At 31.8% G+C, this 16,301-nt stretch overlaps 1 protein-coding gene and 1 long non-coding RNA gene across 4 annotated transcripts; one reads left to right on the top strand and one right to left on the bottom strand.

Annotated features, from left to right (window-relative positions):
- Positions 1 to 222: 222 nt before the first annotated feature.
- Positions 223 to 6,037, bottom strand: LOC115976779. Of its 3 annotated transcripts, none has more exons than XR_004088376.1 (5): positions 5,920 to 6,037; positions 4,816 to 4,868; positions 3,718 to 3,880; positions 3,519 to 3,618; positions 223 to 1,191 (listed from the first exon to the last, which is right to left on the bottom strand). It is a non-coding gene; the product is annotated as an uncharacterized LOC115976779 (long non-coding RNA). The 3 variants fall into 3 exon arrangements; XR_004088375.1 differs by lacking the exon at positions 223 to 1,191 and adding an exon at positions 1,273 to 3,408; XR_004088374.1 differs by lacking the exon at positions 223 to 1,191 and having other exon boundaries at positions 1,273 to 3,618; positions 5,920 to 6,036.
- A 6,846-nt stretch (positions 6,038 to 12,883) lies between these two features.
- Positions 12,884 to 14,564, top strand: LOC115976776 (7-deoxyloganetin glucosyltransferase-like). Its single transcript, XM_031098268.1, has 2 exons — positions 12,884 to 13,417; positions 13,507 to 14,564. The coding sequence occupies exons 1-2, from the start codon at positions 12,898 to 12,900 to the stop codon at positions 14,436 to 14,438; spliced, it is 1,452 nt and encodes a 483-aa protein (XP_030954128.1). The 5' UTR covers positions 12,884 to 12,897; the 3' UTR covers positions 14,439 to 14,564.
- The last annotated feature ends 1,737 nt before the right edge of the window (positions 14,565 to 16,301 follow it).

Below are 16,301 nucleotides of genomic sequence, written 5' to 3'. Positions count from 1 at the left end.
TAAACTATTCCCCATATTTTTCGTGAGGGCATTGATATTTTGTATGAACATATTTAGTGAAAAATTGTTCTTCAATTTTGCATACCCTAATTAAGGTTGAAAAAAAAAGGGGGGGGGGGGGGAAGAGAGAGAGAGAGAGAAGAATCAGCATCATTCCACTACAGAGAAATACATTGTATTGTATAGACTAAAAAGGTGAAGGAAAAAGCAGTGTATTATAAAAGACATAGGATAAAGTTCTCTAACTAATTTTGCTGTTAAACACTCCATGTCTCCATAGCACGTACGAATCCATGTCTAGACATTTTTAATGCAAAATTTTCTTCACTTTTTGCTTACCACGAGGTGCTTAGCATAAAAATAATAATAAGCATTCTACAACAAAGAAATACACGATATGGAATGAAATGGCAAAAAAAGAAAAAAAAAAACTTATTACAACAGTCATCAGATAAAGTTCTATTTTGATTCGAACAGCCTCTTCTTCAACTCCTTGATTTGTTTTTTCAATGTTTTGATTTGATCTTCCAACCCAAACATTTTATGCTCATATGAATCCAATCACTTCTAACCACAGTTTACCTCTTTGTAATTTTCCCAACCATATAAATGAAGAAACTACACTGATAACATTTAATTATATGGTAAAATACAAATTGATAACTTAAAGAAAAGAATATATTCATGTTAGTCATTAGCACCACAGGAAAATGACAATATGAGCAGTGCAGTCCTTGTAATCAAAGAAGGGAGATGCTACAGATTAGGAGTTTCTTGCTTTCAATTATTATAGTGTTAACCTAAAAGAACATACTTGAAGACTATTTATCATGTAAATATCTCAAATACAAAGGATCATGAAGGTGATGACCTGAAATAACAGAATTGCAGAAGAGAAAGATGTGCAAGGTTTGCTTGAAATTAGCTAAACATACCATTTCTATTATAAATCTCAACCACATCTTACATGAAATTCACCTGAAACAAAACTAGCCAAAACACCAAAAAAATTTACAACCCATAAAGCAAATGCACCACACACACAATGGTACAATTTAATTCTAACCGCAACAGGAACAGGAGCTACTCAGCATTGGTATGGGTACCCTTCACTTACAGCTTCCCAAAGCCATAATGAGTGTGACTATGCTTTATTAATATGGAAAAACTTTTCCAAAGCCAAAATACCCACTGCAACAAATCATATATCTCACTTATTATCATAAACACTCTTCAAATACAGGGAATGAAAAATGGATTTCAACCTCTGAATTTTTTTTTTTTTCCTTTATGCCAGGTGACCGAATATCATGACTTAAAATAGTAAACATGAATTGAAAAGCATAAATAGATTATGTTACACTACAAAATACTTAAACCCCTTTTACATGTTTAGATTCAGTATGAGAGATGTTGTCACACCAAATTTCATACCAAAAGCTCATTCTTGCCTCATATTTCAACTCACTCAAAGTTCAGTGCTAAACTTCAATTCTTTAACCAAACAAACAATCTTTGAATCACATCAAATTTTATAGAAAATTAGTTCCTTGTGTTTTTCAGTTTCTTCCTTGAAATTTCAGGTCTTAATAACTCCCTTTTTTGTGTGGACTGCAGCTTTAAGGAATATTTTGTCTATTGATAATCTTAGGAAACGGCAGATTTTGATTTTGGATTGGTGTTGTATGTGTAAAAGAAATGAGGAATCTGTTGACCACCTCTTTATCCATTGCTCTATTGCTTTTCATTTATGGTCTATGGTGTTTACTCTGTTTGGCATTCATTGGGTTATGCCGAAAACAGTGGTGGATCTGTTGGCTTGTTGGCAAGGAAAGTTGGGGAGGCATCAGAATTCAACCATTTGGATGGCTGTGCCCATTGTTTGATGTGGTGCATTTGGAGGGAGAGGAATAACCGGCATTTTGAGGATTTAGAGAGATCAGTTGCAGATCTTAAACTCTTCTACCTTAAAACTCTTCTAGATTGGGTTACAGTGTTTGGCTTTCGTTCTTTTTCTTCAGTCCATGGTTTCATGGACTTTTGTACTTTATGCACTTGATTTGTATTTGTCCTTGATGTATACTTCCTGTATACTCAGGTGACACCCCTCTTCTTTTTAAAAAATTCTTATTACTTAAAAAAAAAAAAAAATTTAAGCTAGTTACTCTCTGTTGGAAGTAGAAGAAAATAACATTGTACCATGTTGTTGCCAGCTTAAAAAGGTCATCATCAAGTGATTTTCCATATTGTACAAAAAATGATAACTCCAACCTAGGAATCTTACGTCAAAATCTCAATTATATTAAACAGTAAACCAAATAATCCTAAAACCAAATTACAGAAACACTCCATTATATTTTTTAATGGACCAATAGTCAATAAGTTTTAGCCCCTAGTTGAAACTCTTAGGTTACTCTAGATCCCAAATTCATCAATGGCTTGTTATCAAATAGGATTATAGAAATAACAAAAAAATTCTACAAAATCCTAAATATAACTTCTCTTTAGACACTAAAATTATTAGAAAGAAGAAATTTTTGTCAAAACTCTTAGGTTACTCTGACCACCTCATTGCGTGATGTCCAAGAACAATTCTCTAGGGAGAAGGTACAAATGCAATCTGATATTTCAAGTTTGTCAGAAAAGAAGACCTTGTTTGATGCTATGCCCAAAGAATGGGAATTGAGAAGTGGATCATTAGAAAAAGAAATAAGGCAATCTAAGGCTGAGAAAGTAGAACTGAAAGGTTTGCATGTTGCCCATGAGATGGCTTTGCAAAGTGAGATCAATCAATTGAAGGATGAACTCATTGAAAGGAGGGAAAATGTGGAAATTTTGAATAAAGATTTTGTCGGACTCAAACTGAAATTGATATGCTAATGAAATCCAAATTTCATTGGGTGAACCCTTTGCATAGCAGCATAAGCTTCCATGGCAGAAAGCCCTGGAAAAATGGCACATTGTTACTGTCTTTTCTATAGGAGCCCTAATCTTAATTTTGCAATCAGACTTTTGCAAACCAAGAACTGAGAGTAATTTGGTAGATAGAACCATAGAACATGAAAATACATGTTCTTCTCACTAAGACACAAATAGCTTAATTAACTTTATGACTAATTAACAACAGCAGGGTGTGGACATTTTTACCCAAAAAAAAAAAGAGTATCTAACTATCTGGTAGGAAGAAAGTTACATAGATCCAAATTATGTATCTAACCATAAAGCAACAACAACATGAGAATCTATTTCAAAGTATTAATCTTAACCAAATATTGATATCACAATGCACAACAAAATTTAAAAGAAATCTGTAAATAGCATAGTGCGTGCATAAACAATTGGGTGCCACACATCTGATCCAAAGTTCAGTTTAAGCATTTCTTCAAACACGGGTGTTCCAATAATAATCTGCCAGAATTGAAAACCCAAAAGGAAAAAAAAAAAAAAAAAATGAAACATTGGTGTTCCAATACCAAAGAGAGAGGGAGAAAGATTAAGTACTGTTGTCCATGATGTACCTTTCTCCATATTCATCTGGCCAATCTGATTGCTAAAGAGGACAGTGTCAACGTTGTTGAAGCTCTTTGTGATGAGCTCTTCAATTGTGTACTCGTGGCACTGCAAGGTTGAAAGATAAGTGGAATGAAAAAATTAAAAAAAAAAAACTAAAAGATACATGGAGACCATATCATTTAGCTCAAAATCTTTAGTTCATACCCGGTGTATTGTGAGTTCATTTGAACAATGGTGTGGTTGTTAACATCACAGCAAAAGATTGATTCATAATCTATGCCCATTGCATCTTTGGTTGTCCCCATATACCCAAAACTGCTATTGAACTTCTATCTTAGAAGACCCACAATATCAAACCTCCCCCAAGCTGCCAATGACAAAGTTACATCAGTAAATACTATTTAATCTACAATATATTAAAAACAAACTGATATTATATTAATAGAAAAGGATGAAAAAGAGAGATAGGAATATGTGTTCATAACACCCAAATGAACTCACTGAAAGTTGTTCAAACACAAACCCAACGGAAAGAATGACCTAATATACAAACCCATGACCCACATCTACATATGCAAGCATATTACTTCAGAATATTTAGAATTGAAGTTTATTTGAGTTGAGGTCAGAAACAATAACAAATCTTATGAAATTCACAAGTTTAGCTATGAACAATTTGAGTCCCATATTGTTATTTGTATTGATTTTAAAAAAGCAAAAGCTACTTTATCCACCATTCTAAAACTTCAATAAAAACAATTTTTGTAATGGGTTTAAAAAAACAACTATTTTAACAGGTATTCCGTTGTAATTTACAAATAACATCAATTTTTGTTAGGTTTCTGCAACTGGAAAATATAGCCCATCATTGGCAGTAACTCAATTAAATATACTTTCCAACCTCAATCCTAAATCTAAAATAAAAGAAAGCCAACAAATTCAAACTATTCTAAGTCTGAATTAAAAGCAATGAAAACAGAGCTGAAGTCTAGAACCACATATTTACTACACTCTTGACAAAGTGACCCTCCTCAGCCAAACAAAAAATCTTAAATGTTTACATCTCAACACCAACAAACCAAACAAAGAAAAATATTAAATGTTTTTTATTCATATTTCTGAGATCAAAGATTTACAAACCCATCAAATTTCCTGTCATGCATGGGCTAGAACACAATTTCAAAAAAATCATACCCTCGAAACTGGTCCTTGCAGTAATAAAAATCTGATAGTGAAAGAACATTAGAAAATTCTATATTGGTAAAGGAAAAATCATAAAATTAAAGTAAAAATATCACTAACCATTCTTTAAAGAGACAAAGCCCAAGTAGAATTGATCTTCTATGGTTCTCCCCCTGAGTTCAAGAAAAAATAATAGAGAGGAAAGATCAAAATAAATATATAATGAGTTTTAAGTCTGCAAAGGGATTGAAGCCTTCTCTCCAATCATAAACTATTAGGCATAAAATGCTTTTTGAAACTGAAAACACTGGCAAATTTGACACTAAAGTTTGACATCTAGTGCTAAATTTTGAGAAGCCGCCACCACAACTAATCCTAATGATTTTTAAGGATTCTGCAAAGGGATGGTAGCCTGCTCTCCAATGCTAAACTATTAAGCTTAAAATGCTTTCTGAAACTAAAAACATAGCAATTTCCATGGAGATCCCATATAAGGACAACCAAGCAATGAGTTGCAAACAAAAGCAAGATCGACATCATATTAGAACAGCACCTTCCCACAATAAAATAATTCATGACAGCTAAAAATTGAAACAAAAAAGAAAAAGACATTTTGTTGAGTATGCTTCAAACAAAACAAAGATGGAGACTATTTCAAAGCAATATTGGGTCCTTTCTGCAAGAATTTAATGCAAAGTCAACCGTACAATTCATGAGTTGCCCGTTAATGGAAACTGAGACAGTGCCTTAAAGAGGACACCTAGTTGTCTTCTTAGCCAAACACAGCTCTGAGTACAAAAAATCCAATCCAGCAGTAGATATAAATATAAATAGAAAAGACAAACAACTGAACAAACAAACATAATCCAGAACCAGAACAAACAGAACCCACCTGAAATTAATTAGGCTCAGTTTGGATGCCCAGAAAACCAGACAAAAATTGATATTTTAAATTCTTTTAATATCATATTCTATTGTATTCTGGTTTCCTCTATCATATTCTATTATATTCTGGTTTCCTCAACTAAGTTAAACAATATCCCCCAACCCCAACCACCCAAAAAAAGATGAAAACTTTACCATCAATAAAACTAAATTTTCTTTCTTTTCCACATTTTCCCAGTGACCAAACAGGAATATAAAGGAGTATGAAGTCCAAAAACGAATCTGATAACGAATATACAGAAACCACAACATTAAAGAAAAAAAAAGAAAAGGAAATACACTTTGTGGTTTCACGAATCCACCAATGCCGCACCGTTGCAATCGATTTTGAAGATGAATTCAGCCATGGTACCCACGAGGTGATGGCTTGTGGGGGGTTTTTTAAAGAGTTAATAAAATATAGAAATGATTATCAATAGTATTTAAATTATATATATGGACATTATATTATATATTTTATTGTATATATTTAAATGTATTTATTTATATGTATGAGGTTACAAGTTAGTATATTTAATAGAGGAAAAAATAAATTGAATTTAAAAATTAAAAAAAAATGCTGTCGTGTAAAATTGTGGAAAAATCTATTAAAAGTCAAAGGTTTTGATTTTATATATACTAGCATTTAACCCATATAATACGTGGGAACATTAAACATATTTAAAATACCATCAACTTGACATAGCAATGAATTAAAATACATTAAAATTAATCTGGGTAATGTAGTACATCCATTCATTTTATAGAACAATTAAATTTTGTATCTCAATTATAGCAAAGAACAATAATATTTACAACATTAATTTATTTATTTACAATATAACAATGGATGGTATAAAGAAAAAGAATTTAGTTTAAAAGTAAATTAATTTTAAATTTCAAAATTAAAAATTAAAAATAATAATATAAAAAAAAAAACGTAAGCAATGATCTTAGCATGGTCTACAGACTTGTGGAAAAGGGGTATTTGATCCAAACCTAATCCCTAGTGTATATTGTGGGTTCTTGGTCCATGATAGGCAATATTGGCATGCAAATCTACAAAATCACCTCCACAAAAACAGAAAATGAGAGAGTTCAAAATGAATGATTATGTAGTAATCATAACTATTCTATTTAGATGGAAAACAATTTTAAATGCAGAATACAATCAAATTTGACATAGAATTAAAGCTAACAAAACATAGTTGAAAATCACAACTTTACAAATTTTATATGAACTTATAACGTATTACACTCGAAATATCCATATACTTGTAAAAGAAATTGTAGGTACTCAAGAATTCTTGCATTTGGCTTTGGCTTTTTTGGTACTCTTTCTCATTGGTTCATCCCTTATAAGGTAGAAAGAGGAAAGCTATCTTTCCAATGTGGGACAAAAGAAGTCAAGGCAAGGCAATCAAGCCAAAAAAGCCAAAGTCAAAGCCAAAGGCAAGAATTCTTGACTACCTACAAAAAATTAAGACAAAATAAAGAAATCTAAAGATAATATAATATAGATAAAACTTCTTTATTCGAGTGCTCATCTACATTACATTATAGTTTTTGGATATCTCTATCTCTCCATATCATAATTGAACACACACATTTATATATGTTATTTGAAGCATTCTTGATAGTGCCAAACTATTTAATTGGCATAAGACGATGTCAAACTTGATTGGGAAGAGGAGGTGGCAATCTCAATTGAGTTTTAGAGGTTACACTGCATGCCAAAAAAGTGTCACCACTTTACATTCATAACAACTTAAACTATATTACATATAATTTCGGTGCTATGCATACATTAGTTAAAGTCATAACAACTTTAACTATATTATTAGTTTATTATATATAACAATTGTTATTTATCGTCTACTTTATGACATCCACTCGATAACGATTATTTTTTATTATCAGACTAAGACATCATTAAATTTTTTGTGTAGATGAGATTGATACTACAAATCTCTTATTTTATGTCTAGAAGCTTTTCTAATTGAGCTATTTAAAACCCATATTACATATAATATCGGTGGTATGCATACGTTGGCTAAAGTTGATATAAAATTAAAGGGCAGCTGCCAGTTACAATATGATTTTTTTTTTCTTAGGCCAAATGATCCGTCCTTTATAAGTAACTAGCATGTAACTCCATGCAAACGCATGGATGCATTTAAAATTAAACAAAATTTTATTATAAAAATATAAATAATTAGTCAAATTATTATTTTTAAAAAAAATATGTAACACATGCATACATATAGATACATTTAAAATTAAACACAAATTTTTATTATAAAATATAGATAATTAGTCAAATTATTTTTTTAAAGTAAATATAATTAGTCACATATTAAAATTCTTACCTAAATTTAATACTATTTATAATCATTTTTTTTTCTAATTTTTAATAAGATAGAACGTGTAGTGATTTTTATTTTATTAATTTTTTGAGAAACATGTGGTGATTTTTATTGAGTATATGTAATTATATTTTTTAAAATTTTTATAGTTTATTAATATTAGATTCTTAGTATTTTGTACTCATTAACTCACTTGATACAAAGATTTAAAAACTTAAGTAGACACATGGCATATGCTTAAGTGAATAATTATGGTGTAGTCCCCACATAAATTTAGACATGTGCATAATTGGATTATAATTTCAAATTCTAATTCAACTTTCTCTAAGTTTTACCTATTATATATATAGATGATTTATAAATTTGAATTTTTTTTTAGTTATATGATTATGTTTTTTATGGTTTATTATATTGGACTCCTCGTTTTCTACACTAAATTAACTAATTTGGCACAAAATTTTAAAAATTTAGATTAGATAAGATACGTGACGCAAAATTAAGTTCTAATTGAAATTCAATTTTTACACTAAATTAACTTACTTGGCACAAAATTCTAAAATTTAGATTAGATGAGACAAGTGAAGCAAAATTAGACGTTAATTGAATTTTCTCTCAGTTTTACCTATTATTATATATATAGATACTACGTCTACAACATTTTTACAACAAATCTTATTATGTGACAAACTATTGCTAGTAGTCATTCTTTATTCAGCAAAAAGAGAAAAGATTGCCCATTATGGTAATTTCTCATGTGCTTGGCGCAAGAAAGTCAATACCGTACCTGTTTGATTAAGGAAACGAAATATTTCGATACTAGTTAATACTGGTGCACCATTTCAGGCTTATAGGTAAGTATTAAATATATATATATATATATATATATACCCGGTATCTTTCTTGTTTAGTGTTTGGTCAGCCCGTGTTAGCATAGAGAGGCGTTTAGGGTGGTCCCCACTGTGTGGAAAGATTGTGGCAGTAAGAGGTTGTAGTGCTACCTGGGAATTCAAGCTACAAACCGCGAATTTTGGAATGCAAACCTGCAGGAGTGGCTGAATGCAAATGGAAGGATGTTTAAGAGTCTCATTGTTGGAAAGCCTCCTTGGAGTATGATCTTTCCTTTTGCGATTTGGAACGTTTGGAAAAGTAGAAACAACTTTGTGTTTAAAAGGAAGACCCAAAACCCAGGGCTGGCTGCTGAGATAATCAGGCAAACTAAAGAATTTTTGTATTGTGTACACTCTCCTAGAAGTCCAATCCGTAAAGTCATCAAGATAATCCGTTGGGAAAGACCACCTGAGGGAGTGGCAAAATTGAACACTGATGGAGCCCTCTGTACTCACTCGGGTTCAGCTGGGTGTGGAGGAGTTGTTAGAGATGACAGGGGTGAATGGATGGCTGGATTCTCCAGGCGTATCGGTGCAACAAACAGCTTTATGGCTGAGTTATGGGGGCTAAGAGATGGCTTAATTCTCTGCAGCAACTTACATCTACCTTCTTTGATTATAGAAATTGATGCCAAAGCTATTGTGGATGCTTTGCTTAATTTAAATTATAAGAACAATGTCATATCTCCTATATTGGAAGACTGTAGGCAGTTGGTGACTCAATTCCATCGGATTCAATTCAAGCATTGCAATAGCGAAGCTAACCGGTGTGCGGATGTGCTTACTAGGAGGGGCACTAAGCAAGACATTGATTTTCTTTCTTTTCTTAGTCCGCTTGAGGACATTCTAAATGTGTTTATGGATGATTTTTCTGGCATGCACTTTAATAGGCAGTGCCCTGATCCTGTTGTAATGTTTTAGTTTCGTAATGAATTGTCTGTTTACCAAAAAAAAAGTCCATATAATTTGTTTACAATATTTAAAATTATCAACTCATATCTTATTTAATAATTTAAACTCTAGCTAAAATGTTAATTCATTATACTAGTAATATATAATATATAATAGACGAAAATACACTTTTGGTCCATACATTTTGGATTGATTAACATTTTGGTCTCTAAATTGATTTTGCTACTAATGTAGTCCCTAAAAATATAAAACTAATTCTATTTTGATTATTGTCGTCAACCCTTTTATAGAAAAGTCTGCGTGGCAAATAGAATACACGGTTGACATTTTAAATGCATGTCCATTAAAATAAGAGTAATGATATATCCACAATATTTTTACAACAAATCTTAAGTGACAGGTTGTTATTATTAGGTCAAAAAAGTAATTTTAATGTTAAGTTTAAATTTGAACCAATAACAACTAATCACCTATGATTTGTTGTAAAAATATTGTAGACGTAACACCTCTCTTAAATAATATTAAAAAAAATTATTTGACATTTTTTAAATGCCAGTTCAGTATTTAAATTAATAAAAAAAAGCCAGTCAGACAATTAAAACAAAAATTAAAAATAAACATTAATCTAATTAAATTCATTTTTTGTTTTACTTTTTTTTTTCTTTTCTTTTCTTTTTTTTTACTTCTCATTTTTTTTTTTCTGTAAGAAAATTCATTTCTTCTTTCCCCAAAACATGAACTTCATGTTCTTCCCCTCAAACAAACCAGCGAACCCAGAAATTTTCTTGAGAAACAGACACAAAAAACCCAAAAAATTCAGCTCAAAAACAAAATCATAAATCTCACAGCCCTCATTTTCTCAAGCCCCAGCAAAATCATCAAATCCCAAAGCCACAAGCCCAGAAAGTTTAAAACCAGAAAATCATGAAATCCCAGAAGCCACAACCCACACTTCGTCAATCACCAAACTCACTTTGAAACCCAGAACCCGACCACCACACTTCTTAAATCACCACCCTCAGTCGGTTAATCTTCAACCAAAGCGCCACTTTGAACCCATTTCAACTTCACTGGTTTCGCATTGGGCTGCCGCCAGCCATGTCGTGACAGCAACCGAATCAATACAAGGCCGATCTGCAAGTCAAGAGTCAAGATCCAAATCAATAAAAGGTTGATCTGCCTCGTGACGAAGGTGGAGGACTAGCCAGAAGGATGAGGAAGATGACGCGGCGGTGGAGGGCGTAGAGCTGAAGGCTGAAGCTCTTTGGTCTACAAATTATTTTTATTTTGATTTTTGGGGTTTCAAGGGAATAATGGTTGATTGGCTTCAAAATGGTTCAGATTTGGGTTGATCTCAAAAACAACTTGCATGTGGGCTTCGGCTATGTATGTGGGTTTTGGGAATTTGGTACAGATTAAGGTTATTTTCTTTCTACCAATGGTATTCTTTGTTGCTGGGTGTTCTTATTTGTTGAAGTTTATTGTGAATATTGTTGTTTGCTGTGATGGGGTTTTGGGTGAGTAGAAAATGACAGTTTTTTTTTTTTTTGGAGTTTCTTTGGTTGCTTTAAAAATTTCCCACCAAATGGAAAACTAGAACTAATTCAGTTTGAGTCACAACTCTGATTTCTCACTTCTATCACCTTAAGTGCTTCAAAAATTCACGAAACATGGACAACTTACTTTACTCGAAATTCATATTAATATGTGAAATTAATCTGACATTATCTGGAATGTTATTTAAATGTCAAAATATAAAAGAAAAGGAAAAGAGCAACAATAGAAAAGAAGAAGGCAACAAGTGTATGTTTTGATCTGGGGAAGATCATTAAGAACAAGTTTCTTACCAAAAATAATAATAATAATAATAATAATGAAAAGTAAAAAATGTTTTTAATTAAATGTTTTTTTTTAATTTTATTTTCTTTGATTAAATTTTTTGACATGACTTTTTTTAAAAATTAAAACCTTGATGTGCCAAATAAATTTTTAAATATTATTTTAATGGACACGTTAGCCTCTGACACTAATAGTGCATTTCATTTGTCACGTATGACTTTTCTGTTAGTGGAGTAACGGTAAGGACCAAAATAGAATTGTTTTTTTTTTAGGGACTATATTAGCAGCAAAATTATTTTAAAGATCCAAATAGAAATCGGTTCAAATAATTTTAAAGACCAAAATAGAACTAACATAACTTTTTTTAAAAATATGCCAAATAATTTTTAAAATATTATTTTAATGGACACATCAGCATCTAACATTAACAGTGCATTTCATTTGCCACTAATGACTTTTTTGTTAGTGGATTGACAATAAGGACCAAAATATAATTATTTTTTTTAGGGACTACATTAGAAGCAAAATTATTTTAAAAATCAAAATAAAAATCGGTTCAAAATATAAAAACAAAAAGTGTATTTTTACCTATATAATATTCTCAGAATATATATATATATATAATATTTATAATAGAATTGATATATTTTTTGTTTTGAGAAGGTAATAGAATTGATATTGATGCTTATAAATAAATAAATAAATTGATATTGATGTACGTATTAAATAATAATACTAAAATAGGTCTAAAATATATAGTCTTAGTCATTGCACTCGTAGTGTTCTGATATGTGGGCAGAGCACACAAATCGAATAAGTATTAAATAGTTTCTCAAAAAAAAAAAGCATAAGTATTAAGTAGTTATAATGTTATATTAAAAAAACAAAAGAGGTAGAGTGTATTTTTGAATGATGTTCATGTGGGTTGACAGTGACTTGTCACTTGTCAAGCACACAAAAGGAAGAGAAACTATATTATAAGATATAATGAATGGGCATATACACTCATTATGCGATTGTCGGTAGTCATTCTTTATTAAGCAAAAAGAGAAAAAGTTGTCCATTATTTGAATGAGTCTCATATGTTTGGCGTTCAAGGAAGGAAGAGAAAGAGTCAAAAGAGCAGTCTCATGTGTTTGGCGTTCAAGGAAGAGAAGAGTCAAAGAGCAGCGGTTGGATATTTCTCATATGTTTGGCGTCCAAGGAAGAGAATGTATACATTATAAGACTAGGCATATGCATTTTATGCTCACACACACTACAGAACGAAAGAAATGGATTCAAAGACACAAGTAGCTGATAAGCCTCATGCAGTTTGTATTCCATTCCCAATTCAAAGTCACATGAAGGCAATGCTAAAGCTTTCAAAGCTTCTCCTCCATGAAGGGTTTCACATAACCTTTGTGAACACTGAGTTCAACCACCAACGTTTTATGAAATCCAGAGGTCCTAACTCCTTAGATGGCTTGCCTAACTTTCGATTCAAAACCATCCCCGATGGCCTTCCTCCATCAGATTTCAATGCCACCCAAGACATCCCTTCTCTTTGTGAATCCATTATGAACAACTACTTCTTGGCTCCATTTTCTGACCTCCTTGTAAAACTCAACAATGCAACTTCAGATAATCCTCCAGTTACTTGTATTGTTTCAGATGCTGGCATGGTGTTTACAATTACTGCTGCTCAAGAACTCAAAATCCCTATTGTGTTGTTCTTCACTCTCTCTGCTTGCACCGTAATGGGTATTCAGCAAATTCCTTCTCTTAAGGACAAAGGCATCATACCTCTTAAAGGTATAACAAAAAGTGCAAAATCCAATTGAAATCTTGCATTATTTTATTGTAATTAATCATTGTATGCTGAAAACTTTTTGTCTTTGCAGATGAGAGCTATTTGACAAATGGGTATCTTGACACAATTATAGACTGGATTCCTGGAATGAGAGACGTACGTTTGAGGGATCTTCCAAGCCATGTACGAACCATTGATCCAAATGATATATTTTTTAGATTTGTGATTTATGGAGCAGAGAGAGCTCCTAGTGCTTCAGGAATTATTGTTCACACATTCGATGAGTTAGAGCAAGAAGTTTTGCATGGTCTCTCTACCATGTTTCCTCATGTATATGCTATTTGCCCTCTAGAACAACTACTCAATCACTTATCCAATGATCATTTGGAATCAATTGGGTATGGTTTATGGAAGGAAGAAACCGAGTGCCTTAATTGGCTTAATTCAAAGGCACCAAACTCAGTGATATATGTGAGTTTTGGTAGCGTAGCTGTCATGACACCATCGCAATTGGTAGAAATTGGTTGGGGACTTGTAAATAGTAAGCACCCATTTTTGTGGATAATTAGGCCTGACTTAGTTGAAGGTGGACCAACGATTTTGTCACCTGAGTTTCAGGAGGAAATTAAAGAGAGAGGTCTAATAACTAGTTGGTGCCCTCAAGAGGAAGTGCTAAACCACCCCTCAATTGGAGGGTTCTTGACACATAGCGGCTGGAATTCAACCATTGAAAGTGTATGCGCAGGAGTGCCAATGCTTTGCTTACCATTCTTTGCAGATCAGCAAACAAATTGCAAGTATACGTGCAATGAATGGGCCATCGGCACGGAAATTGACTTTGATGTCAAAAGGGAGGAAGTAGAGAAGATGGTAAGAGAATTGTTGGAAGGAGATAAGGGAAAGAAAATGAAGAAAAAGGCCATGGAGTGGAAAAAATTGGCTGAAGAGGCCACAGGTCCACTTGGTTCCTCATCCATTAACTTAAAAAATTTGGTGAGTGAAGTGCTTTTATCAAAAGGCTAATGTACCCTGTTACTCCCCTTAAGCTTAGGATCTGTTACTTCGCTTGTCTTTAGACTCTCTCTCAATTTGGTCTTCCTTTTTTAAAGTTACTTTTAATATTTGCTTGTTTTTTCTTGTTTTTAAGGTTTGCCCTTTGTTGTTATTTTTAATGTTAATGTTTTTTAATAATAAACTAAATGTATTATTTAAGATATAAACATTTAGATTTACTGCACTAGCACTCTCTAACTGAACACAATTATATTACATCCTAAACATAGCATTGAAAAACAAAAGGACACCGGAAAAATTCAATAGCTCTACTGCTTTGATTTCTACTCGTTGCCAAAATATCAGTGCTGTTGATACCATATTTTATTAGCTTTTATATTTTAATGGAATTTAAGTCTTGTATAAAGAGATTAACCAAATTTTATCTGCTCAATTTTTTTGTTGATTTCAATCAATTTTGATTGGATTAACCAAATTTAACTAAGATTTACCTGAAATCCAATCATTTGAATCTTTAATTGAAGTAATTTGGTTCTGTATTAAATATCATGAAACTCCCTTCAGTCAAAAGTCTAGCTTGAAACATTCACTACTACAATTTTCTATTGAAATACATCTTGGATTTTTCTTTTTTCTGAAACATTGTTATGCGTTTCTTTGTGGCTTGACTGATACCAAAATTTTGGACAAAAATTAACTCTTAATTGTCTTAAATTTTTTTTTTATATTTTATATAATTTAATAGTTATAACAATAGGTGAGGAGAGCCTCGAACTTTGATTCTTTTAATAAAGGATTTGTAATTTTTATATAACTAATTGCTAACTCGTGCGATGCGCAAGTTTATATTATATTTGAATTATTCCCCATATTTTTTGTGAGGGCATTGATATTTTGGATAAACATATTTAGTGAAAAATTGTTCTTCAATTTTGCATACCCTAATTAAGGTTGAAAAAAAAAAAGGGGGGGGGGGGGGGGAAGAGAGAGAGAGAGAAGAATCAGCATCATTCCACTACCAAGAAATACATTGTATTGTATAGACTAAAAAGGTGAAGGAAAAAGCAGTTTATTATAAAAGACATAGGATAAAGTTCTCTAACTAATTTTGCTGTTAAACACTCCATGTCTCCATAGCACGTACGATTCCATGTCTAGACATTTTTAATGCAAAATTTTCTTCACTTTTGCTTACCATGAGGTGCTTAGCATAAAAAAAATAATAAGCATTCTACAACAAAGAAATACACGGTATGGAATGAAATGGCAAAAAAAAAAAAAAAAAGCTTATTACAACAGTCATCGGATAAAGTTCTATTTTGATTCGAACAGCCTCTTCTTCAACTCCTTCATTTGTTTTCTCAATGTTTTGATTTGATCTTCCAACCCAAACATTTTATGCTCATATGAATCCAATCACTTCTAACCACAGTTTACCTCTTTGTAATTTTCCCAACCATATAAATGAAGAAACTACACTGATAACATTTAATTATATGGTAAAATACAAATTGATAACTTAAGAAAAGAATATATTCATGTTAGTCATTAGCACCACAGGAAAATGACAACATGAGCAGTGCAGTCCTTGTAATCAAAGAAGGGAGATGCTACAGATTAGGAGTTTCTTGCTTTCAATTATTATAGTGTTAACCTAAAAGAACATACTTGAAGACTATTTATCATGTAAATATCTCAAATACAAAGGATCATGAAGGTGATGACCTGAAATAACAGAATTGCAGAAGAGAAAGATGTGCAAGGTTTGCTTGAAATTAGCTAAACATACCATTTCTATTATAAATCTCAACCACATCTTATATGAAATTCACCTGAAACAAAACTAGCCGAAACACCAAAAATATTTACAAC

This window comes from Quercus lobata, chromosome 2, assembly GCF_001633185.2.
Source record: "Quercus lobata isolate SW786 chromosome 2, ValleyOak3.0 Primary Assembly, whole genome shotgun sequence".
NCBI lineage: Eukaryota > Viridiplantae > Streptophyta > Magnoliopsida > Fagales > Fagaceae > Quercus > Quercus lobata.
This window is presented reverse-complemented; position numbering and strand designations above follow the sequence as displayed.